The 27,851-nt window shown below is 39.0% G+C and overlaps 1 protein-coding gene across 1 annotated transcript in view; it reads left to right on the top strand.

Annotated features, from left to right (window-relative positions):
• fut8b (fucosyltransferase 8b (alpha (1,6) fucosyltransferase)) overlaps positions 1 to 27,851 on the top strand; it is a 199,929-nt gene that overhangs the window by 105,547 nt on the left and 66,531 nt on the right. Inside the window, exon 4 of the mRNA XM_072446193.1 lies at positions 21,267 to 21,385. Coding sequence (XP_072302294.1) covers positions 21,267 to 21,385 — 119 coding nt within the window. The remainder of the gene's footprint in view (positions 1 to 21,266; positions 21,386 to 27,851) is intronic.

Here is a 27,851-nt window from a genome sequence, read left to right as displayed (position 1 = left end):
ACATGTCCGTCATCTTGATCTAGTTTATTTTTATCAGATGTGGACAGAAAGGAATACATTAATAAAAAGTCATTGTAACGCAAATTATTTTTAAGTTAAATTATTTATTATTTGTATTTATTATACATTTTTTTGAATGAAGAATAGGGTTACATAATAAATATATATATATATATATATATATATATATATATATATATATATATATATATATATATATATATATATATATATGGACAATATTTAATCTTAAGTTATATGCTTGTTAACAATGACACTATTAAATTAATAAAACCATGTAGTTCAGCTTTAAGGGAAGAACTTCAGAGCCTCCTGTGTGATTACCAGATTCCCTTTGATGCAGCTCCCCATCAGTGAAAATCAATATGAAAAAACACTCACACATGCATGCACGCTTCACCTCAGACAGCTGGTCCCTCATTTAATCCCTTGCTTTTGTAATTATTCAGAATTGGCTCCAAAACAAAGGTGGAACTCACAGCATGGGGAGCAGGGAAGCTTTTAGTGGGCCGATCACCAGATGGGGCTAGCACTCTTGCTGATCAGGGTTGACTTTGTGGTTGATGTGGGACCAAGCTTTTCTCTAGAAGGGGGTGAATTCAGTATATTCTAGTGTCATTTAGGGCTGGGAATCACTGGCTACCTCACAATACGATACGATACACGATTCATAGCTCACAATACCGATAATATCACAATATGACGATACTGCGAGAGGTGGCTGTGCATGTTGGTTGTGTTTCCCGTCTACCGAACTTTTGAAAAGCAGTTATTGCATATTGGATAGTACTTTTCGAGCTGTGTCCCATCTGTGCTGCTATAGAAGCCAAAGTGAGTCCATACTGGACTTAAATGTTGCTGATGCGCCTTTTAACGTGTTCTTCTCACTTTTGTTTTCCTCATCTGACTCCGGCCATTTTCATATCCGTGTACGACTTCTTCTTCCGCCCACAGCCAATCTCGCACTACTACATAGCTCACTTGAGGGAATGGTGAATAGAGCAATTTATAGGGGCTTTTTACAAGGTTAAAAGATCAATACTTGACGAGAACACATCGAGAATTGATTGCGGGAGTAAATGTCGCGATATATCGCCATGCCCCCCTAGTGTCCTTCAAATGCTCTAACATCATAAGCATCTTGATATAGAAATAATATGCAAGTAGTTGGGTGTTTGGTGTGTATTGTTAAATCAGTGGTTCTCAACCTGGGGGTCGCATAATCATTCCAGATGATATGTGATTTTTTTTTTTTCCAAATTCATAGAATAATCTTACAGAAAGCTTGACACTCTTCAAATGCAGTGGTATATGTAGATTATTATTGGTTGGCCAACCAAATTAATTTAATTAATTTATCTAGGTCTTTGGCTATTATTATCACTTTGGGCGTAGCCTACTTTTTATGTTTGTTGCTTGCGACTGAAAAAGGTTGAGAACCACTGGGTTAGATAACATCCAATAACACATTAGACTTGATACCTTTACAACAGGGGTAAGATATAATATATTTTAAAACTTCCCCTACTTGCATCATAGACTCCATTGTGTGTTGTAAATAATGTATTCAATTGCATTTTTATTTATTTTTTTACTATCAATATACTAGTGTTTTCTTCTATGTAACAGATGCTCAAATAATTAAATAAGTAACACTGATGACAACAACCGCAAAAACGATCACCAAAACCACTGCTAGCAACACCACTGCTAGCAACACCACTGCTAACAACACCACTGCTAACAACAACACCACCCAGGCTTTTAGATAGATACCCGTCTTCCCGTATTTTGGACGGGGTATTTTAAAATGTGGATGGGCATTTTATTAATACATCTTAGAAGAAAAGGGAACATTATCATTAAATTGGGCCGGGAGGTATTTGACATTAGGCCGCCATTACAGTTTACTGTTCACAAGTAAAAATTTGCATGGTACGTGCTGATTGGTCGACAAAATGAGTGTGCTTGGCTCTGATTGGCTGCCGAGCCGTGGTCCGGAGAATGCCGAAGCTACTTGTTTTTTCGCCTAGTCGGCCCCATGGATGTATTATATTATATGTGGGTGGTGGTGCATGGCCGTTCTTAGTTGGTGGAGCGATTTGTCTGGTTAATTCCGATAACGAACGAGACTCCGGCACGCTAACTAGTTACGCGGGTCGGCCCCTGTACCCCCGGACAAAATTATTTGGACGGGGTGTTTTCAAATCCTATCTAAAAGCCTGACACCACCACCACTGCTAACAACATCACTGCTAACAACACCACCACCACCACCACTGCTAACAACATCACTGCTAACAACAACACCACCACCACTGCTAACAACATCACTGCTAACATCAAGAACACCACCACTGCTAACACCACCACTGCTAACACCACCACTGCTAACACCACCACTGCTAACACCACCACTGCTAACAACACCACTGCTAACCACACCACTGCTAACAACACCACTGCTAACAACAACACCACCACCACTGCTAACAACATCACTGCTAACAACAACACCACCACCACTGCTAACAACATCACTGCTAACATCAACAACACCACCACTGCTAACACCACCACTGCTAACACCACCACTGCTAACAACACCACTGCTAACAACAACGCCACCACTGCTAACAACATCACTGCTAACATCAACAACACCATCACTGCAAACAACACCACTGCTAACATCAACAACACCACTGCTAACATCAACAACACCACTGCTAACATCAACAACACCACTGCTAACATCAACAACACCACTGCTAACATCAACAACACCACTGCTAACATCAACAACACCACTGCTAACATCAACAACACCACTGCTAACAACATCACTGTTAACATCAACAACATCACTGTTAACATCAACAACACCACTGCTAACAACATCACTGCTGACATCAACAACACCACCGCTAACAACATCACTGCTAACATCAACAACACCACTGCTAACAACATCACTGCTGACATCAACAACACCACCGCTAACAACATCACTGCTAACATCAACACCACCACCACTGCTAACAACATCACTGCTAACATCAACGCCACCACCACTGCTAACAACATCACTGCTAACAACATCACTGCTAACATCAACGCCACCACCACTGCTAACAACACCACTGCTAACATCAACACCACCACTGCTAACAACATCACTGCTAACATCAACGCCACCACCACTGCTAACAACATCACTGCTAACATCAACGCCACCACCACTGCTAACAACATCACTGCTAACATCAACGCCACCACCACTGCTAACAACATCACTGCTAACATCAACAACACCATCACTGCAAACAACACCACTGCTAACATCAACAACACCACTGCTAACAACACCACTGTTAACATCAACAACACCACTGTTAACATCAACAACACCACTGCTAACAACATCACTGCTGACATCAACAACACCACCGCTAACAACATCACTGCTAACATCAACAACACCACTGCTAACAACATCACTGCTGACATCAACAACACCACTGCTAACAACATCACTGCTGACATCAACAACACCACCGCTAACAACATCACTGCTAACATCAACGCCACCACCACTGCTAACAACATCACTGCTAACATCAACGCCACCACCACTGCTAACAACACCACTGCTAACATCAACACCACCACTGCTAACAACATCACTGCTAACATCAACGCCACCATCACTGCTAACAACATCACTGCTAACATCAACGCCACCACCACTGCTAACAACACCACTGCTAACATCAACACCACCACTGCTAACAACATCACTGCTAACATCAACACCACCACCACTGCTAACAACACCACTGCTAACATCAACCCCACCACTGCTAACAACACCACTGCTAACATCAACACCACCACTGCTAACAACATCACTGCTAACATCAACACCACCACCACTGCTAACAACACCACTGCTAACATCAACACCACCACTGCTAACAACATCACTGCTAACATCAACACCACCACCACTGCTAACAACACCACTGCTAACATCAACCCCACCACTGCTAACAACATCACTGCTAACATCAACGCCACCACCACTGCTAACAAATTATACTATCGCTAATAAACTGCAACAATACCGCTAACAAACAACAACAACACCACCAACAACGGCATCAAAGCACACTGAATGATCCCCGATTCCTTCACTCTCACTGACTAACTGGCTGTAAGTGTCTCCTCATTGTTCCTCTAATCGCTCCTCTGTTTCGTCCTGTACCTCCTCCCCAAAGTGCTGACACAGTCCTGGTTCTGCTCCAGCTCTGCTCCGGTCCCAAGCCCCTCATTCTCTCCCTCTCGTGCCCTCCATAACATCTCACTAGCTCCCTGACAGACCACTCCTGCACGCTTAGCTCATTCCACCGGTACTTTCAGTCAGTCTGCAGGAGGACACGAAGTTAGACGTGTTGTACACCATTATGAACAAGCACCCTGCTGGAACTACAGTAATTACATTCTCAACACCCCTGTGGAGGCAAAGATGGGGAGAACAATTTGAATTTTGCCCTAACCATTTTCATACACATTTTTGTTTACTTGACGATACTGTTAGTTGTATTGATAGTTTGCTACATGATTTGTTTTCTTAAGTATTGATTTTTTAAAAATAAATAATTATACTATGTTGGAGCTGTGCGATTGAATGGGATTTTATCAGAGATTTTTTTGAAGGTCGCTCAGCCATTTTTTTCTACATGTTGTCAGCTGATCACAGCCTACCACTTGTAAATGCACCTTCTCCTCCTTCCTACAATCCTGATACTTCAGCTAAAACCCTCCATTGCTGCAGCAGAACCATCAGCCTCCTCAGCCAATTTTCCCAGAACTCGGCATACATCGGAACTGTCCGCTCTATTTATTTAGCAGGCCTACTACTTCTACTAGGGGTGTGAAATCTCATGACATGATAACTAGCATTTATATCTCGGCACGTGTCTGTGAGTGCACAAAAGTGGCTTGGATTCTCCATTGTTTCTGTACTTCCACTTTTTACATCACATACAATCATGATCATTTCTTATCTCATAATTTCATGATACTTTTGTTGTATGTTTTAACAGTACTATCATGAAAAATTATGTGATACTGTAATAATGTGATAATTTTGTATCACAGCCTTTCATGATTATTAATCATCACATATTCTCTTGATGATTTCATATCACATTTTAACTTGAAATTACACATTATACATCAAGACAGAAACTGGTTCATTCCAAGGACAACATGCCCACACAAAAATAATGTGGTGTATTCCATGAATTGTAGTGATGAGGGCTACAATGAACACTACATTGGGCAAACTAAACAATCACTACACAAAAGTGTGTATCATCACATAAGATAAGATAAGATAAGATAAGATATTCCTTTATTGTCCCACATGGGGAAATTTCATTGGTGCAACGCAGGTAGATACAGAGGTAGATACAGAAGAACAGATCACTTATAGGAAGTCTGAAAAACACTTTCAGTAGAAGATCTCCTATAAATAAATAAAAACTCCCATAAACAAATAAATAAATAAGACTCGTCCTCTGATTTGCAATCTGTATCACACTTTTCTGGACAGTGAGGTTAACATTTTAAGCAGGGAGAAAGGAAAGTTTGAAAAAGGAGTGGAAGAGGCCATTGTTGTTAAGAAATATAACCGAAATGGAGGTTTGCGGTACAACCTCCCAGGAGTATACTGCACTCTTTTTTTCACCTTTGCAGAAACCTAACCGGTCAATGAGGTACTTGACTTCCCCAGCTCAGACCACAATAGGCCCTAACGACCCAAGCTGTAGCTGAAACTGTCAAACTAGTAAACAAAGCAGTGTTAGTTTCAGTTATAACTACTCCCCGTGCGTGGGAAGGACTAGTTTGAGCTCAAGATTGTACAAATGCAAACTTCTCAAACTATTTTCTTCAGATTGAGAATGACTTTTGGATGGAAGTAGTTTGTCTCGTACAAATGAGGGATGACATTGAATCATGAAATTACATGATACTATCACATAATTTCAATATACTGCCAATTTTCTTACATACATTACATAAACAAAACTAAAAAGTTGCCGTTTTTTGTTATTGATTTTGATTGAATAATGTATTAATGAACATCTAGTGCTTGTATATATACTGGATTTAACTCAGAGCTAGTTATCATTGACAAACTGTCATTACCTAGTATTGTAGTCTGTAATGCAATATGCTTGCGGTATTATTTTGTTATGACAATTCTGATGGCCTTTTCGTATACAGTAGTTACCAAACCAATAAACCTGTCACTATGTTCTGTCAGATAAAGTTAAGATGAATGTGTTTGGAGGTTTCTAGTGTTTTATTGCACCAAAACATTTTTATCTGGTCTGCTTTTCATCAAGAGTGATAAAGAACATTAATGGCTGAAGATGGTGTAGAGAAACACAGGCTTGAAATCATATTGTTTGGAAAAAAATCTGGCATATTACAACATTTTTATCCCATTGGAAAAAAAGTTAGCATTTTTTAATTTAAAACTACTAGTACTAATACTACTACACATAATGCCTGCAGATAATGATAATAATGTTATAGAACAAGATCCAAACATTGGCTGCCAGCAAATAACAATTAGACTGTGGAGTGCGGAATGTAAAAAACAAGGATATTTATTTAAATGAAGAAATAAAATAAAATAACAATAACGATGGCCTAAAACCAGACCAGTTCTATGATGACATAAAAATACATTCATAACTGAAAAAATGGAAAAGGGATATAGAAATGTGTCCACAACAAACAGGCATGTTAAGATATTCCTTTATTGTCGCACATGGGGAATTTCATTGGTGCAACGCAGGTAGATACAGAGGCAGATCCAGAAGAAAAGAACAGATCACTCATAGGAAGTCTGAAAAACACTTTCAGTAGAAGATCTCCTATAAACAAAAACTCCCATAGACAAATACATAAATACATAAATACCATTGCATGTGATCACTACAGTAATTGCACATGAATATGTGTCACGACGGCACATGGATTGCACACACAACCTGCTTTAAATCTGGCGGTATTGTTTGGGTGGTAAGTTTGAGATATGTTGGTCGAGTATATTTTATTGTGAGGTAATGAAAGTACTAATAATTCAATATTTATTTATAATTAAGTGTACTATTTTAAATCTAATATAAAGGTCTCAAAAGTGCACCTCTGTGCTTACAAATAGTATTTCACCATGCTTCCAGGCTGATTGGCTATCCTACCATTGTTGCTGATCTGGACGTACTTTTTTAAAAATGCATTCTCATATGTTATTAATAAAGCTATCACTCATGTTTCCCCCCATTCAAATTGCCATCACCTGGCTGGCCTCACACTCAGCCTGGTGCTTTGCTGATCTGATCTCCCATTCCAGGGTGCGCTTGAGTGACAGGTGCCGTGCCAGTCCACCAATCAGCTGCCAGCGTTTAATGAGAGGTGAACGAGGGTCGGGGCGTGCGGCATGACAGGCCCCGCCCACCTGCCAGCAGCTGTCAGTCGCCCCAGGCAACCAGCCACTATAAAGCTTCATGGGGACAACAGGGGCACCGCACCGAGTGTTTGATTTATTCTGTTTCAGACCAAGCTGATTTGAAACACGCATAGTCCCAATTGACCTTGTGATGGTTCCTATTGCTTTCAAATATCCAGTAGCCTTTCTTTGAATTGTAGTTGCAATAATTTAACCTCATTTAACCTTACCTAAATGTGATCTATGGGTCTGGATTATTTATGTTCTTGCATTTTTGGGGCTAATGCTTTCCTTTGTACATTGCTGTTCAGGTTTACTCCTCGGGGCATTGGGTTAGTGACCAGAGGGGCTCAGAGTGTTACGGTTACAGTCCTGAGGCGTAAAACAACTTTCGGATAATCAGACTTCAGAAAAATGCAACTCTTTATCTGTGAGTTCTCATTTGAAAAGGACCTAGATCGTCTCTCCCTTCAGTTTCAAAGACATTTTAATCAGAGGTCAGACATCTTACCTTCTCTGAACTTTCTTTGAATTGATATTGAAATGTCTTTCATCGCTTTGCATTGTCAAGGACTTTACAACGTTGTGTTAAAGTTTGACGTAAAAGCCTAACTAGGGTCAGAAATAGGGAATTAACTTTGGCTAAAATGTTGTCATGTGCGTCATTAGCTCATGAAATATAATATCACAATCAAATAGAAGTAAATCGAGTAGTAGCAGGGGGAATAGTATTTTCAGTACCTTTACTTCGGTGACTTTTCTACGCTTGCACATTACAGCACACATTTACTCTGTACTTGTACTGTAGTAACAGCAGCAGTGTAACTATACTTCTACTGTATTATGTGTTTTATAACTACACATTGCTGCACAGGTTTACGCTGCACTAGGTGAGTGACTGTAGAGATGAGGGATTGGTCTGGCATCGATCCCCCACCGTCATACCAACGCACGGGGGAGGGAGGGGCAAGGAGGGGGGGCCGTGATGGATGGCACCAGAGCGGCACTAAGTAAAGAGCGGCAAAGAGGAGGAAATGTAGGATGAGCAAGGAGCATCTCCGCACTTATCTAATTTATATGTTATTTCACTTACGGCAGCGCCAACAAGCACAACAAGCAGATCAATGCGGATTACAAATAGTTTAATGTTTTTTTCTTGAAATAGAATAGAAAATACTCTATACCGTTGGATATATATAATATAATGATATATATAAATTCTTAATTTCACATAAGTCTCCAAAACATCATTACGTTCTTCTCTTCTATTGACAAACACACCAGTTCAAATGTCCATGATGAGTGCATCTGCCACATTTTAGTCTCAGATCATTTACTCCATGTTGGTCTTCCTCAAAAACAATACAGCTAAAGAAAAAACAACATTGCATTATTATTTTTTTCTGTTGAAATATTTGTAAATGTCTAATTAACTTGTCACCTGTATTTTAAATGGGCCAGGTTAAATATGAATAGTAACATTAGCTTTGAATTAGCAATATTTAACATAATTAATGTAACATAAGAAACATCTACTCGTGTTTGTAAAACCTTGTCACATGAGGCAAGTGATTGTGTAAGTTGTGTTGTTTTGAGCTGTTTCTCTGCAGCTCTGCAGGTCGAGTCATTAGCTCTGTGTGTCGTTCACTTTAGCCTCTGTGTCTTCGGACTTTCTGTTTCATCATGGCGGTCCTCTGTGCTCTTTCACACTACAAAACTCTGCTCCTTAGACGCACGTGAGTTTAAAACAGGCCGCTTTCTCTTCCGTTGAGCATTAGTTGCTGCAGGTCTCACTTTAACATAACACATACTTAAATTATCATATTGTCACATTCCTAGTCCAATATATTTACAGTGTGCATTATTATGTTATGTTTACTATACATTTGGTTAGCCAAAATAAGCAATTATTCAAATCTGAGCGTATTGTCTTCGCTGTAACTGTGGTTATGGTTTAGATTACCTGGTAGTTATTGGATAGATTCCTTGACTGTGTTGGTCTGTCAATATCATCGATTTGAAGTGATAGAATCACCCCCATTAAAACCTGCACAGAAGGCAAATCCTCCCCTCAGTGACATTAAATTATGGGTCCAAAGAGGACAGTTTGAATCTCCTTCCTTAGGCTTAAAAATATTTCCTTAAATTGCTCTTTGTATTAAGATTTGCATATGCTGCCTTCATCATTGACCAAAATGCTAGTTTGATTATTTTTAATTTTAGCATAAAATTGTAATTGGCTATTGTAAAATGAATAATTGCACTCGTTACACGTTAGCGGGCCACAATAATAAGCATACATTTGACTTGAATACTCCAAATTGCAATTATATAACTTTGGGATTTTGGTGACACACTTTCAAATAAACTAAGTGAATGCAATGCATGTTAAAGCGCATCATTCAGCCCCAAAGCGCCTGACATGCACAAATGGAAAAGTCAATATTCAGATAAATGATTTGACCACCATTAAATGTAATTGCTTTTTAATGGTTTAAGCTGCAGACTGCTGAGCCCCAATCACTTCACTCCATCTTGGAATAAAAAGTAGCTCTGGGTGTGTTTGAAGATTGGTTTGTTAGTTTGTTCGTCGGTTAGGTTTAGTGGAGTGGAAGAGTCAAATTGCACAATCTTCTTATCCTCCAGCAAAGGGCTCCTGACTTAGATCTGGAGAAGGGACCCACTGCTCCTGACAGAGGTGGCCCCAGAAGTAGTGAAGGATGTAGAGGACAAATTTCCCTACTGGGACAAGTGTATGTTATCTTACCTTACCATGCCAATTTCAAAAGCAATGGTTACAATTTGGTTTTCGGGGGGAAATGTATTTGATAAAATCCAAGAACAGAAATTTGATCTTGAAATGCAATTTAAAATAATAACAGATTAGAGAACATGGTGAATAGGTGTACGTATGCTAACGCTAACACCTTCAACTACATGACGCACAGACAGAACTGTGGTGTCTGGTATGCTAACGTAACATATTAACAATTATGATGACTATAGCATAAAGAACATGCTAACAAGTTTACCAAAGCATCAGTATTAGCCCAAATCACTAAATCCTATGAATTTGTCTTCCTCTGTGTCACTTCAAAAACAACTCCACAAACTCCTGAGGTGGAGACAATGCAGATTCTTCTTCTGCGTCGCTTAGAGCCTAGAGCGCCCTCTTGTGGTTTTCAGTGTGAAAATAACAAATAATTTCACATATAAGTCTCTCCGGAGTATAAGTCGCACGGCCAAAACTATGTAAAAAGGTGCAACTTTTAGTCCGGAAAATAATTACATGATGTGCACAAAAGGAGTAGGAAAGAAATAAAGTACTCCTACCTTTTATTACATACATTTGCCAAGGTAAATCATATTCAGCTCGGGTTCAATTGCTGCACTAAGATACACCCACAATATTTATTCCTTTCGTCATTTAAAATATTTCATAAATCAACATTTTCTAACGTAGTGCAAAAAGGAAAATGTGTTCCTTAGATTGTATTTATCTTTCTTGTCCTTGAACATGTTCTGTATATTTTCTGATAGTTGGTTATGCCTTTCTTTATGTATTACTTGAAATTATTTGAATTAGTGAACTTAAAAACATTACATCTATTTGGATTTCAAGAACTGCACGTTGGCATGGTCTTTATATGGAACTCCAGGCAATCTTTTTCTGAAATTTAAACAGTTTTTAACCCAATTCAATTACATTTTGTTTAGCTCCCTACATTATGTATGGCAGTATTGATGAACAGCAGATTACATATATGGCTTTATGGTCTGATAGATGTTTTAATTCTAAAAGCCTCCTATGGACAGGTGTTGAAAATTAGCTTATTTTGCTATAACACTTTAAACATTGCATCTGGTTTGTCCAATGTAAATGCTATGTCCATATTAAATAAATAAATACAAATTACCCTGCTATTGCAACGCTTCTTGAGATTTTGTATCATATATTTGTGTATGTGTCACTCCAAGGAATTTTTACCAATTTACTCTCTACGTCTACGTTTCCTGTAGATATTTGTACATCTGAACTAATTGAAAGTCACAAATTGAGCTAATGAATATGATTCAAATAGTATTTCAAATATAATTCAAGTATTTGTCTAATTACAGGTGTTTTTCATTCGGAAAAATACCCTCACAAACATGCATCCTGACCCAACTCGTAACTTGGATTTTTGAAAACCTGCTTGTCCCCATTAAGATGGTTTTGCTTTTTCCAGAAATATTGCTGAATGTATCTGCTGTATCTATGCTACCAGAAAGTGTTACGTAGTGGGGCTAAAACTTATTTTTAATATAACATAATAGCAATTGCTAACACACAATATCTACAGAGCTGGGAATTGTAAATATTTTTACTGCATAGTCAATTACTTTACTGACATAGGTTGAAGTAAAAAGTTGTCACCCAGGTGATGATTTATGTTCCTAACATAAAATAATGGTATTCTGGTGTATTATTCGATTATAATATATCAATTGGAAACTGAATTGTTGTAATATGTTAAAACACATGCCGGCATGACGTTTTTGTCACCTAATAAGATTGTTTCTCAGCTAAGAGTATATTGACTTCAAAATATATCTTAATATTTGGAACTCTACTCCTAGAGGTGCAATTTGTGCATGAATTAAACTTTACAGAAGCTCCTCCCTCCCCCATTCTGCCTATGCTTACAGACTTGAACCTACAACAGAAGAGCTACACATCTCGTAATGGCATTTCCTATACTATCCTGCTTTATCTGGCTGACATTTGAACATGTAAATGTCACTAACGCTAAAATCCTGTGTGCATTGGCACGGCCAGTCCAGCCTCTTTGACTGTGCACATAACCTTATTAAACCTGTAGAGCTTTTAACCACTAAAGTTATAGCTTCCATTCGTGGCCTTTACAAATACACTAGCCCCATTGTAGAAGATACAATGAAATGGCTGACAGTTTGAGATTAACTAGGAGACAGCAGAAGCTAGAGGTACCTGGTGTAGGCAGTAAAAGAATGCACCGTGCTGAATCGGTTTACAGGCCAAGATACTGTCCAAGTGTATGGAGATAACACTGATCCGGCTAGCAAAGGACACGAGGAGATTAGACGATCAGTTATGAGATAAAGAAGGCATGATATGGCAGAAAGTGTTAGTTAGAAATCACAAATGTGTAGCTTTTTACAATGTTATCAAAAGCTGAGAATAGAAAAGGCAGCGTAATACCAAAAGAGCTTGTGACGTAACATCAAAGAATGTGGAACATATTAGGGAAATCCACTATGTCCGTCGTGAAACAACCTGATAAATGACTGAGCCACCACTGATAAATACATTTTAATCCATATTGTCAGAAAACCTTTGAATAAACGCAAAGTTTAGTATTCGGCATCTTAAGATTACCATTGGTTTAACATTCGGCTCGCTGATAATTCTATGATGTTCTATCCCATTCATTTTAATAAGGCAGCAAAATAAAAATTGAGTTGACATTGAGTTGCAGAAAATAATCATTACTGTTTATGTTTGTCATACTTTGCAACATGACTGTATCATATTTCCAACCTATTTCCTAAGGTTTACTTCTCTAAATATGATTTGTGGTGATTGATTTAATAAAGCTTTAATTCCAAACTTTTGTGGTTTGCTATATTTTGGTGCAATTTGTCCAGTATTATGTTGTTAGGGTTTATGCTCATTTTGGTGCTAATTAATACATCAATAAACTAAGCTAATGTTTTCTAAGAAGGCTCTGGTGTTACTCACGTGTGATCGAGCGGTTGTCGGTCACTAAATCAGCCGTGGTTTTTCATAGTTTGGGATGTTGGGAGACTAACGCTAACTTCTCCATTGAAAGGTATTGGAGCCAATGTAAACAAGCAAGTAAACAAATAATGGTATAAATAATGTAGGACATCTGCACCACCCTTGGCCCATAGACATAACCAGTGGTGAAGCTGTTGCACCATTATAGTCAAACCTCACCCTATACCTCTGAGGCTCATACACTACACCTCTCTAACGTCTATCTCTCCTAGCTCCTTCCTATTTCCTCACTCTCATCTGCTTCCTCGGCTGTAGCTTCTGATTAGCACCGGGCCTGGTTTAGTCTGTGCTTTTTGGGATGCCGTCAGGAGCCATTTGTGTACTCGCGCAGCTCTGTTTACCTCCTCAAGCGAGTGGAGTCGTGTGAATGCATTTCATAAATGCATGTCTACTTGTGTGAAGTGCTGTGTTGTAGTCTGTATGTCTAGTCTGGGCTGTTACCATGACCTAATGAACTGGTTCTTAAGAATTTCACACGCTATTTTCCTTTTTCCTGTGACATTCAATGTACAATACTGGGATTGGAGAATATGTATAAGGCATGTTTTTTTTTTTTTTTAATCTAGTTTGCTAATCCATACATCCATTTATATGTTTAAATATGGTCTTTTTATTGGATTGTTTAATTCTGCTGTTTACTTTACACTGCAACACTTTGTTGGACGAATAAAGTTTATCTTATCTTACTCATCATATTTTCTAAGTCAAGCTTTCTGAGAGATAAATGGACATGTTTCCTATATACACTCTATACCACAGTATAGCATCTCACTTCTCCTCGGTAAAAGTATTTCACATTTATTTTAAAACTAATGACTACATTTGGAATCAAACAATTTTCAATCCACAGCTCTGTTTCCGTTGAGGTATTTAGGCGTTTGAGTGCCCTCTGCTGTAAGCAGTGGAAGCCATGAGTTTGTTGTGAAAGCAATTTGACAGAGCGAGTCCGGTGTTTATGGACCTAAAAATTACACAGGGAAAATGCATTTCTACCGGGATTTCTTCCTGTGATGCAGCAATGCGAGGAAATGCAAAGTGAGTGCTCAAAGAAAACAAACTTGTGAACAGGATTAATGAAACAATGTGAATAAAGCAAAAATAAAACTCATACAACAGCTGTTTCTGATGAAGGAACAACAATAGAACCTGGTTAAAAGCTCAAAGTATATAAATGTTGTATAATATGTCCAAAGTTAAACTAAAAAGCTACCGGTAATCATGCCTCTCGTAGTTAAAATATGACAGAAGAAACTATTAAAAGTCAAATTAGCACTTTCTCTCGTTTTTAGAACAAAACTAAAATTAGCCAACAATAAAGTCCTGAATACCACCATGTTTCCACAGCTTCAGGCGACATAGTTTTGTCCAGTGTCCCCAAAAAATGTTGCATTTTGAAACCTTACCCTCATGATGTCAGTGAGAGCACATTTCCTGCAGAGCGGTGTAACTAGCAGGTCAGGGTGTGGAGTTGGTTCATGAATCTGTTTGAACATATGATAGGCCAGCTGTTCCCTAGCAAACGAATCACACCAGCATCCAGTTTCCAATATTCATGTCAGAGAAAAAGAGTTACAAAGGAACTGGAACTGCCTGGTTACATATTGGCTAGTATTTTGTTTCGTCTTCCCAGTATATTCATTGTGGCGTTTAAGGTTGAGCTATGGAAGGATTAGATTTTGTGGTTTGGAACACGGAGGCTTCTATTAGGTTATCCCATTGCTTTGTATGAGTTCTAGTCACTGCTTTCTAGGGCATCTTTGCACCAGAGACCAAGCGATGTTTACCACCAGAATAGTTCACTGCGTTTGGGACATGGAAAGTGGATAGAGAAAAGTAGTAGATTTAGTTTAAATATGGTTTGTGTGTGTGTTTGGTGTGCGTGTGTTGTGTGTGCGTGTGTTGTGTGTGTGTGTGTGTGTGTGTGTGTGTGTGTGTGTTTGGTGTGCATGTGGTGTGTGTGTGTGTTTGGTGTGCGTGTGGTGTGTGTTTGGGGTCTGGTGTGTGTGTGTGTTTGGTGTGCGTGTGTGTGTTTGGTGTGCGTGTGGTGTGTGTGTTTGGTGTGCATGTGGTGTGTGTTTGGGGTCTGGTGTGTGTGTGTGTTTGGTGTGCGTGTGCGTGTGCGCGGGCGTATCGGAAAATACGCCGTGATACGCCGCTCCTAAGTGGCGCAGTGTGATCATAATTTTGGATTTCCATATTCAGCGCGCGAAAACACCCCGTCCAAATTGGACGGGGTGTTTTCAAATCCTATCTAAAAGCCTGGTGTGGTGTATGTGTGTATGGTGTGTCCTTGTATTTTGTGAATTTGTATTCAATGAAAATAACTGCTAAATAAGTTTTCGGAGTTATTGTTTATGATAGCATTTATACAAGGAAGTGTTCCTCTGTGTTTTAAAATCCGTTAATCTTCACTGGATTTGTTCTGATCCTTTTGTTTGTTTATTTTGGGCCAGTGCATGTTATTGAACAAACGTGATTCAAACACGCCAGCCGAGTCATGGGCTAATTTCAATATGCTCGCTCTCGCAAATACTCTACACCATCCTCCTTCAACATTGAAGACAGGGTGAGTTAAGTGTATTGTCTCTGCTCAGCTGTCACTGCCATCCCAGTATCGCACCTTTATATTTGCAGCTTCTGAGATCTGGCATTGTCCATGTGTGCACATTTAAACTGATAATAAAAGAAATAAAATGTCAATAAAATAAATAAATAAATACATATATATATATATATATATATATATATATATATATATATATATATATATATATATATATATATATATATATCTTCAATGATAATTTGCTCACTGTATTTCATTCGCACGTCTTATGTCATATGCTCTTCTTGCACAGTTGACCAAGCTTGGGACTGAAAAGCAATTGTACACTTTTGACTTCCAGATTGTTAGCTTGACAAAGGCACCTGAGATACAAATAACCTGATAAGGAAAGACTAATATAAGCTATAATATGCTATTTGCTGCCGCTAACATCTTGGGCTGTTTACAACGGGTGTAGCAGATGGGAAATTGCAAAGTGTGTTGTGTTCTGTGTTAGCTTATGGAAATGTACACGAGCGCTTGAATACTGCTGAAGTAAATATGTCAATAATTTGCTAAAATTCTTTTCAGGTAATACTATCTGCTAAACACTTATTTCACAAAAGTTTTTTTTTTTTTTTTTAGCTTTTAACCATGTTATAACATTGTTTCCTCATCAAAAACATACCAGAAGTGACATTTAGCTTCATTTACCTAGTTTAATGAATCCTTGCAAGTTTTTAGAATCTCCTCTGTGATGTCATATTCTACCCATGACGGGGCTCCTGTTCAGTTTCTTAAGTCCATAATTCTTCCCCAGACTCTGAGCATTAAGTGCAGTCAAATCACGATCATTACAACTGTGTGGCTACGTTAGAAAGCAAGCATTGTCCTCTCGAGAATGTAATTCCCTCTGCAGCCAGTAGATGGAGCCCAAGGGTCAGTTCCTATTGTGGGGAAATCCATAGTGACATGCAGTTAATTGTTTTTTTCTGATATATGAGATACCAAAGTAAAGTTAACAATACAAATAATGCATAATATTTGCCCTTTAAATTCAACCAGGGAAACGGCAATACCTCCTCCTTCCTCTTGTGTCCTTTCACCTGTCTCTCACAGCATGCTACCTTTGGCACTAATCCAATCATCCAGCTCATGGTTTTAAAACTTAGGGTCGCGATCCGTTGAGATTTGAGATGGATCAACTGAATGACTATGATTCCTGCGGCCAAAAACTGTCCAGTTCCTCCACATACACATAAAACACCTACTTATTCTCAAAACTATTAATCCTGAAAGCCCTTTTTGAGTGATGAAACGAGCCGCAGCTCCATGCCTGCGCAGTCACTCTTTATTACCTTCGCTCTTTCTATGGCTCACTTTCTCTCTCGTTACCTCAGCGCAAGGTTGAAGTGAGGTTTGTTCGCATGTTGCTAAAAGATCAATGATTTGTTGTGTTCCATCAGTTTGTCCCAAGGATTAATGACCAATATTAACATAGACAGAAAAGAGCAGATGCCAGGAAATGTGCCTTTCTGTCGTGACTGAGACTTGTTTCCTTTTGGATTCTCTTTGGTCCTTACCTTCTGCACTTGTTTACTCTCTCCTTCAGAGGCCAAGTTACTCCAGTGATGGTTGCCTTAACAGATTAAAAACGCATTTTCTAATATAATGTTGTACATGTACATCACTTCCTTTCCATGTGTCGTCATCCATGGTGAAGTTAGTGTCAGAATGGATGAAGTAAATAATAAAGCCTTCCCTTGAGACTTCTCCGCAGAGTTTCTCGTATACAGCGCAAGCTTGTTTTTAGAAGAAGTCGGACATCAGATGGCGCTATAAACCATACTGTTCCAATTAGTTTGTAGTCAGCTGACCAGACTTGTCACAGAAACATCTTGTGACACTTATGAGGAAGGCAGCTGAGTGCAGCCAAATTTTGTCAAGCTATGGTGCAAAAAAAAAAACGTTTAAAAAGATGAACACCTAATAAACCAATCAGACTGCCATACATGGGTTGCATAGATTTGTACAGTGTTATTTCCCTACTATCGTCCTGAACTACATCGCTGTTTTTTTCTAATGTGCCAGTGATTCTTGCGAACAATGGATAGACGCTTAGTGCCTGCAGCAACTGATGTTCTCTAGTCAGTATTAAATCGAGTTTACATGCCTTGATGCTTGATGACTCATTAGCATGGCCTCTGCAGCTCTCACCAATGCCCCTGTGCGTTGGAACATATTTCATTTTTAATAGCTTTCTATCCATCTAAATTGGGCTGAGGAATCGCCTGTTGACTCTCACGGACTCTTCTGTTTTTCCACTCCATCCCCTGCATTGCAAATCGCTCATTTGTCCTCCGTCAGATAAATTAGTTGTTGTTTATGACACGGAACAAAATAAGTCAAGTATTCAACATTGCAGTTTAGCAGTACATGCATCTCCGTTAGCATTTAGGATGTTCCTTTTGGTATATTCACTATCTCTCCTCTGTACAAGTCAAAGTACAAGTACAAGTCACCAATACATCTACTAGGGATGGTCCAATATGGATTTCATCAGCCGATACTGATATTCCATATTCGCACGTATTGTGGTTGACAACCGTTAATTATCTATCAATAGTTAACAAATGAGGTCCACAAAATTAAGACAGGTTGTTGTTCTTGTTGTTGTTAAAGTGCATACGACAGGCAGGATAGTTATGTAGATTTTGATAATGACAATATTCGGCAAAACAATGTTTCAAAATTGCTAAATTACAATGAAGCCACAGTAGCGTAGTTAGTAGGAGATGTTTGCCCACTTACCAGACAGATTGGTGGTTGGAGTACTCCTTTCCGCAAGGTTAAGCTATATTTAATTAATCTACATTTGACCCATACTGAATTCCAGAAATGCATACTACAATTGGACAATGCACTCCAATATTGTCTGTGCGAATATGTTTATAATTTATACTTTAAATTGGAAGCTGTAGTGTCACTTGATAAGTTCTTGAAAATTGTAAGAAAAAATAAATTAAATAAAAAGTGTGGTGATTGAGAATTGTTTTTGTTTTTCTTGAGAGAGTTTTATAATGTAATATTTTGTGACTTTCTGTGTATACTGTGTTGATTGCGTTGGCTGCGACCTTAGCCAAGTCTCTCTTGCAAGAGATTCTGAATCGTAATGGGTCTTCCTGGTTCAATAAAGTAAATAAAATATAACCAAATTGAACAGCGACTTTGAGTATCTTGAAATAATAATTTTAAAATGCCAAAAAGTCCATAATTCATACATCTGCTCTCGCTAATTCTTAAAATGACATATTTGCATTTTAATTGACTTACTACATTAATGTACAGCACATGAAATGGACCGCAAATGAGCAATTAGGCTTCGTGAGGCTTAACCATACATTTCTTTGCCCGCGGCATGTTTTCGGCACATCATTCTTTCACATTTATTTAACGTTTTAACCCAAGAAGCCTGTAGATGGGCCGTGGTTCAGTGAATGCAATATTATCTTGGGTTATTAGCGCTGGCAGCACACATGTATTTGGTGACAATAGTCTTTAGAGTCATTGGCGACAAACGCAAAGCTTGTTTGTGCTTATATTAAATGGGGATTTCCAGCGAGACATCGAAGATCTGGTTAATCCTGCTAATGCAATTTGGTCCAATCCATTGGACAACAAGAAATTGGATACGTTTGTGTTGTTTATGGGTTATTCATTGTGATTCTGGCTGAACAATAATGCAATAGGCTTACATTGAGCGTTTGTTGATACTCTACATACTTGGTACTTACGTCGTGGTAGCCCTGGGGCAGATTGGTGGTGTGTGGCTGCCAATCTGCGAACATCATCATACAATTTTAGATTGTATTATTTATTTTTAAAGCATTGAATGTACTGGCCCCTCAATATATTTCTGATTTAATCTAAATTTACCAACTTCACTAATTATTTATTTTATTGTATTTTATTATTTAATGGTTTTATATTATATTTCAGGGAATTCATTATTTAAATTATTTGTGGAGGTTCTTATTGTTTGAATAAGTTGTGCTATTATGTGAAAAACGGTAATATAAAATGAGTTTTGTCTGTCCCATAGTTGTTTACGAGCTGGCCCCTGTCCGGCCTGTTCCCCGCCTAAGGTCCAAAGTCACTGGGATAGGCTCCAGTCACCCTAACGGGAACAAGCAGTACGATAGTAAATGAATGTCCCATAGTAGGGAAATTTTAGCGTTGCAAAGTACAATACAGTAGGAACATTGAAATATGTGATCAAAATACAGATGAATACTTTAACTATATGCAAATTCATCTGTTATCAAAATACAGATGAATACTTTAACTATATGCAAAACTGGACACTGTTGTGTTGATTATGATCTATGCACTCGACAATGCTTTTATAAATGTGTGCATTGTTTATTATCTCCTCCGTCGTAATCAAATGGGGTCAGACTGGCCAAATATGGCCTCTCTAACTACCACCTCCAAACTGTCCCATGGACGTAGTGTCTTGCTCAAAGACATTATGCAATATGTACTGTTCAAAGAAAAGATCAAACCAACCATATTCCAGATCAGTGTTCGGGCTTGATATCGCCTTGTAACTCATAATATACGTATGCCAATACAGGTGTCACAATACAATATTTATCCCAACCTGATACATAGATATTTTTAATCTAAATTCATGTTTTTATTATGTAGAATAACAAAATACATTAAAATGTCACTTTGTCCCTACTATCATCAGCAGATTCATAATCATTTAACTCAGCAAATGGACTGAATTACAATTCTGTTCAACTTCTTTCTTTATTTTAAATCTACATTTTGCTGTTTATCAATGTATTGAATAACTGTCCTAACACAACAGTATTTGCATATATGAGCTGGTGCAACAATGCTAATATTTGACTGCCTGTTTGGTTAAAGAACCTCCAACTTCTTAATACAGCAATCTTAACCAAAATACCACAACAACAGTTTACACTGGAACAGACTTTTATTGATGAAAACTGAACAAATTTTGTGATACTTAATTCAGGAGTTTTAGAAATTCTTGTAATGTTTGTACATTTTTCTTTTGGCAGCTTCACAGAAGCCTTCGCATCCTTCATTTAAATTCTATCTGAAAATAGTTTTTTACCCAAACTTTTTCCACATTGCCCATTTGTGTCTGTACAGAACCTTGAAGAATTCTATAACTTGTGTCAATAATGCTATTATTTCAAAACTCTTATTATATTTTTTCTTTCACCCACCGTTTGACAGAGAGTGAAAGTTGACCGTGTTTGGGTCCTTAGCACTAACCCTTCACCTCTCTCCTTGTCTCCTCGTTACCCCAGGATACCGGAGGGGCAGGCCGAGGCGGGCTCTCTCGCCGCTGGACGACTGCGCTCTCTGGAAGACCAGCTGACCCGAGCTAAGCAGAAAATCCACAGCTTTCAGAAACTCACCGGTGACGGTAAGAGTATGCAGTGGAGCTCATCAAATAGCAAGTTTTACTGACAAATGTTGAAATAGTGATTTGATTTGCAATATAATGTAAGTGTTTAGATTATGTTCAAAGTGCCATTCATTCCAAATGTTGAGATATAAATGACAGGGTTAGCTGGTTTTATAGTAATAATAGCCCATGGAGGCAAGAAATGTAGTTCTCTGCAGAACAGTATCACCTAAAACATTGCAACTTTTGCTACTTCCGACCGTCCACAATGCAGTTAAAAGGTACAAACTGTACGTTTTTAAGTTGGGTGGTTGGTCACCTGTCTCAACTGAAATGTCTTTTCCTAAAAAAATTTTTTTTTTACTGTGAGTTGGGTGGCCTCTCCACAGATCTGACCTATAACTTGGCCTGGTGCCATCATCTGCTTGTTGCCATGGAGATAGGTTAACGCCAATATCCTCTCCATGGAGACAACGCTCCAGGGACACGCGCTAGAATCGTTTTTAATTCAACTGTTTTTGACTTTTTTCGGCTGAATATTGAGTGTTTTTCGTCCTGCCGTCGTGATGTACGCTAGCTCTGAGCTAGCCCCCGGCCCCCCCGCGCCCTCCGGCCGCAGCTGACGTACGCCGTGCCGCGGTACACGTTTATATAAAAGAGGAACTTCACGAACAATCGGGACACGCACTGGAATCGCTTTAATTCAACTTGTTTTGACTTTGTTCGGCTGGATTGAGTGTTTTTGTCGTGTCGTTGCGATGTGCCTCGGCTCCGTGCCCCCCCGGCCCCCCCGCGCCCCCCGGCCGGCACCGGTGCGTGTTTACACAAAGGAAGAACTCATGAAACTGCGGAGTATTGTCGTCTTAGCCGGAGATCGTCACGTTATCCCGGCGGACATCCTAAGGAAAACGCAAAGTTTGACATGGTCTATAAGAGATCTTCTACTGAGAGTGTTTTTCAGACTTCCTATAAGTGATCTGTTCTTCTGTATCTACCTCTGTATCTACCTGCGTTGCATCAATGAAATTTCCCCATGTGGGACAATAAAGGAATATCTTATCTTATCTTATCTTATCTTAAAGAGAAAGAAAGAAATGTTATTTTCCTCTGATTTACAATCATCAGATTTATTGGACAGGTGACCATTATTTTTATTCTACTGTAAGATCAATGACATAAATAAAGTCATCCGGTTGGGAGTGGTTGTAATGCAGTTGGTAGATGAGACTACCAACACATCCAGGAGCATCTTGATTGTTCTGGCGCTGGATAGGTGCCTCAAGTAGCTGTTTTTTCTGTAGAATTATGGTAAAAAATAATGGACATGGAAAACACATATGCGAAAAAAAGGCCAGATTTCATGGAATATAATATCATGTCTTTATTTTACCTGCTACTCATAATCTTAGGCTCGGCGTCACATGTGTCCATTATTTTCCAGTGTTCGATGTGCACCATTAGACACACAGTACCATTCAAAAGAGAAGAATGCGTTTTCAACACTAAATAAGTATTTGAGCTCAAGTATTTCTGGTGATCAATCCAGTATATATCTAAATAGTGTTTTTGCTTTGCGGTGTAATTAATTTTCAATCATTATGAACTTCATCTTTTTTATAAAAACTGTGTGGTAGTAATGTGTTTGTAGACACCGTGATTACAAAACTAAAAATCTCCAGGGTGAGTCCAGCAAAGTGTGGGAACCCTGAGAATGCATTGAGAAAGATGTTTGCTAAGGCTACCCTTTAAAAGTTAAGGTTTTTTGGTTCATAATTGGGCAACCCTGGGCAACCTAGAAGCATTTGGCAACATCAGTGCAGCATCTTAGGGAAAAGGCCTGGCCAGCCAAGAATACACACTTCAATAATACATTGCAAACATGTGAGTCTGGTCACCGTTTTCATCTCTCAAAGTTCAGATGGGTGGGTTTGCTTTGGTGGATTAGCCAATCAGAAAGACACATGGTCCGTCCGTATCAAAACAAACGGCTGCTTAGGAAAAAAATATCACAGGGGATGGAAAATATTGTGGATTTGCAGAATCGTTAAGCGAAGCACAAGTATCTGCTCATCTGTTGAGAGAAGTTTTGTTCTCTAAATGATAGATGAGGTCTTCCGTTTCACGAGTCACTGAAATAAAACCAGATTGCATGGACTGGTGGTGACCAGACTGAGATCGTCTATTACGTGGGTGAAAGAGTCTGGATCCCAGGCAAGGGGAAATAAAATGGCCCCTCAAGCATTTCCAGGTCTCCTGATTTAGCTTGCGGTCAATTCAAGTCCAGCTCAGTGCAAAATCCACTTCTTGACTGGAGTGACGATGTTGGACTTTGCTGGAATAGACAGGTTAAGGGTACATGTTTTTTTTTAGTATTTGGCCTGGAAACGTGTATGGTGAAAGGGAAATATATGAGAAGTATATTGGCGTGACAGAATACTGGGACAGGGTGTTAAGGCGCTGCATAGGTCAACTGTCTCATGTTGCTGCAGGAAACAAACAAAGCTAAAAATATACCCTCTAGCTTTTATACAGATTGGACTTAAGATGTGAGAACTGACTCTGTGGATGTGAAGTGGTTGTTTTTCATGTAGATCATAGTAATTTTATACATACAGTCTGAAACTTTCAAATCAGAATTTAAATTGTATTTGTTAATAAGTCACAACAGATGCAATTAATTAGGAGATATACTATGTGTCTCTGATTGTTCAGACCTCTAGAAATATAATCTAACAGACATCATGTTATCTCGGTAGAAAGATGTATCAGGTTGCATTCGCATCATAACTTTCTTAAATATCCATAGCTTACGGTCAGAATTCTGAGGTGGAATTTGTCAGTTTGCAGGTGGTGGTGGTGTTATTGACTTTGTTTATTGTTAATATATCTGTAATTTATCTGTCTATCCACACAGACTCCAACAAAAAATGACACAAAGTTGAATGTCTTTGGCAGTACAAATGAACTGAGGTGGAACTAGCTTCAGAAAGTAGTGCCATTATAGATACAGTCTGCATCTGAGGAATCACCCACAAACGGCCCTCTGTTCGGGAAGCAATCCATTCACTTTAATAGAGAACTGCAGCTGTGTCACCCGCTGTTCGACAACAGTTTATTTATATATACTGTGCCAAATACAGTCATGAAGACAAAGAATACAGTGGTTGAACGTCCCAAATTTGTATAGTTCGCCAAGAATGCGAACGGCAGATGAGGGATAAATGCTACTGCGATGGAAGCGCTGTCTGCTTAATTTATCTACAGAACTATCAGTTTACTTTTCTGGGGTGATGTGTCTGCAACTTACATGTCGACTCGGATGTGATTCTGCTTAAATTAGTTACACTTAAATTGACAGGAAACATATTAAAAGGGACAAGTTGTATCAATAGGTAGAGTTTTTCCCATGACAGACCCCCTAGGATTGTATTCAACCCCAAATGTTTGATGCTTGTCAGTTAAATGAACTTTAAGCTGTAAAATGTATATAACAAGTTTTTGGAGCCAATAACAAATGAGGTTCAACATTTATGGATTGAAAGTTTGATATTTCTTTCTTAGTAAAAAGTTATAACGACATACATTTCTAGAATGTAAACACCATTTAATCAACTTTTTAACATACTACTGACTGTCCAAAAGTTGCACATAATTGGAAAGATTTGTTGTTTCTGTTTGAATGCAGTTTGTTTTCCTATTCTAGCCTTATTTAGAAGTATGTTAATCTTGTCCATTGTTGTTTCTTTACTTATAGGACCTCAAATGTATCAAACAAATCAGATTTTTCAGTTTTATCATGCAGGTTTAGTCAGGAACGACATAACGTCTGGTGCACACTGCTGGTACGGTTCAGGACCTGCGCAGGTTGGATGCAAATTTCCTGTTACACCAACTCCAGTCCACTGCGGTCCATTTTTTGACAAACGCCACACAGATTCATGTTGTTTCGCTCCATTTCTGTCAAGAATGGACTTTTTGTATATCCTTTCCGCAAAACCCCGCTGCTCCCGGAACTCTCGACTGTAGTTCTCGGTGGTCAGTGTAACAGGGCGAATTGATTTTAAGTACTTCCGGGTCCTGAACCGCACCCGGACCGGAGTCTGTGTACACCAAAATGAAAATATTCCTGCACTCCTGGGTTGGCTTTGCAAAAACAACCTTGAAGCATCGAAAAGTGAACATGTCCATTTTAGCCACTACCTTGTGCTCTAGGCTCTTTTTGGTTGCCTTAAAAGTAACCAGAGCTTTCATCTATTTTCTCCATGTACTTTAACTTTCCTCATACATTGTTAGTACTCGGTATGGATTTCTCATTTTTCTCATTGAAAGTGTGTGAGAAGAAGAGAAGAACACTACAACTGGAACGATTAAGTCACCACTAATGAGGTCAAAGCAACACCCTGGGAGCCGAGCCTAAGATTTAATGCCTATATTATTGCATATTCTTTTTGAAATGAGCATTTTGCCTGGCATCCTCCTCACGGCTATGTTCCCATGCATGTCTTTTGATGTGCTGGATTCTTTCAGATGGTGCCAGTGCCTCCTTGTGTCAGAGCAAGCTAAGTGTCTTTGTTATGTATTTTGTTGGGAGGCATGTTCTCCTTGTTGCCCTCAAGCGGCCGTCTCTTGGTTTGTGAAGAAGTAGACGCTTGGGATGTTAAAAGAAATACAATACAAGCCAAGGGCAACTGGGGAATTGAGGTGGTGTATGTCCTCGGACTTGTTTGGAATAATTTCAGAAGACTTAGTTAGCATAGTTTTCCCAATGTTTTTTGTCAGTTTTAAGCTACAATCAGTGCCGCCGCTCCCACTATGCACATAACGCACTGTGCGTAGGGCATCAAGTGCTCCGAGGAGCACCACCAGCTTGACCGGGCAGTTTGGATTGAATGACAGAATAGGCTATTTGTGCAGCAGCTGCACTGTCCCCTTTAAATTAAACATGGGGCATACATAGTAGGCCTATTTTGTCTTTTAGCTGTTTATCATTTAAACCTCAATATGGTCGGTTCTGCTCAGTCTGATCATTTCTGCATGTGCTTTGACCTGTCTGTTTTTCCCAAACCACCAGCTGGTCCTGCTGTTGTTCATAAATGATGGCACAGGTGCACTGTTTATGGAAATGATAAACTTTGAAAATGTTTCATGTTCTAATGTAAATTATTTGTTGAACTCTGTTATATCTAGTATTTTGAATGTTCTGGACACCATTGTCCCTATGAAGGTTAAAATGGTTCAAAATGAGCAGAAGGTGCATGATACGGTCAGGGCACAGAAAAGGGAGTGCCATGGGCCGAGAGGAAATGGCGCAAGTCAAAGCTCCAAAGTCAAAAAGTTACGAAGTTGTGCATGCACAACCTAATTTTATGTAGAACTAGGGGAAGATATTTTTTCTGAAATAAGTGGAAGCTGCAGTAACGTGTCCTGTTTGTAGTTGTAAACCAGGTCAGCTGCTGTTAGAAATAATTTCCACATCTAAGTGTAATGACACTCAGCACAAGTAATAACCCTTAAACCACCTAGACACCTAGGAGCTAACGCACTTTGCACCTGTAACTGACAAAACTGTCCAGGAGATCATTACCAGCCTGAGTACATTTACATGCTGACTCGATGTGTTACCCACCAGATTTCTAAAGTCTGTGCTGAACAGCCATATTTAACATGTTGCTTTAATCTGGAACATTCCCATGGGCTTTAAAAAGCCTCTCCTAAAGAAGAGCAGTCTTGATGCTGAGCAATTACCAGGCTAGCTCTAATCTGCCATTTGTGGGCAAAGTCCTCAAAAAAGTTGTTTACCAACGACTCAGTGACTTCCTCTTTATAAACAACTCGTTCACTGTTTTCCAGTCAGGTTTTTTACTTCATCACAGCGACTGGGTCAGTTAATACACAGCGAAAATGTGTCCTATCACAATTATGCAGACGACACTCAGATCTATGTTTCACTGTCGGCAGGTGAATATGGACCAGTGGATTCACTGTCACTGCATCCAACAGATCAGTGTGTGGAAACCTTGTAATAAAACAAACAGCATGTTGAAGCTTAACAAACACATCACAGTTGTCCCTAGTGTCCCCTCTTTCCTTGATCACTCTGTCTGAGCTGATTTACCTGTGTCTGTGTCTTCACATCTGGATCATCTGCTCCTGAGCTTGTACTTATCGAGTGAGATATTCATACAGAAATATGTTCCACGGTAGTGATGCACAGGTCAGGTCTTGCCAAGAAAGTCACATTTCAATGCGGCAGGTTCTAAACTGTAGACCGCCGTATGTTGCATGTCCGCGCTCCACGTGTGTGTCTTTGTATTCTGCCGCGTCTACATTCACTTCATCATTAAACTAATTTCTCAGTGAATTTGTGTACGATTGTAATAAAAAAACACACAGCGTTTTGAAGCTTAAACTATAGAAAACATGACGTCTCCCTTGTAGAGTGCATCCACTGATGTCTTTTGCTTCCTGCCCGATTGCCCCCTGG

Source organism: Eucyclogobius newberryi, unplaced genomic scaffold, assembly GCF_026437365.1.
Source record: "Eucyclogobius newberryi isolate DKJ021-1_F unplaced genomic scaffold, fEucNew1.0.hap1 SCAF_1, whole genome shotgun sequence".
NCBI lineage: Eukaryota > Metazoa > Chordata > Actinopteri > Gobiiformes > Gobiidae > Eucyclogobius > Eucyclogobius newberryi.
The sequence above is the reverse complement of the archived record's forward strand: the minus strand, read 5'-3'. Positions and strand labels throughout refer to the sequence as shown.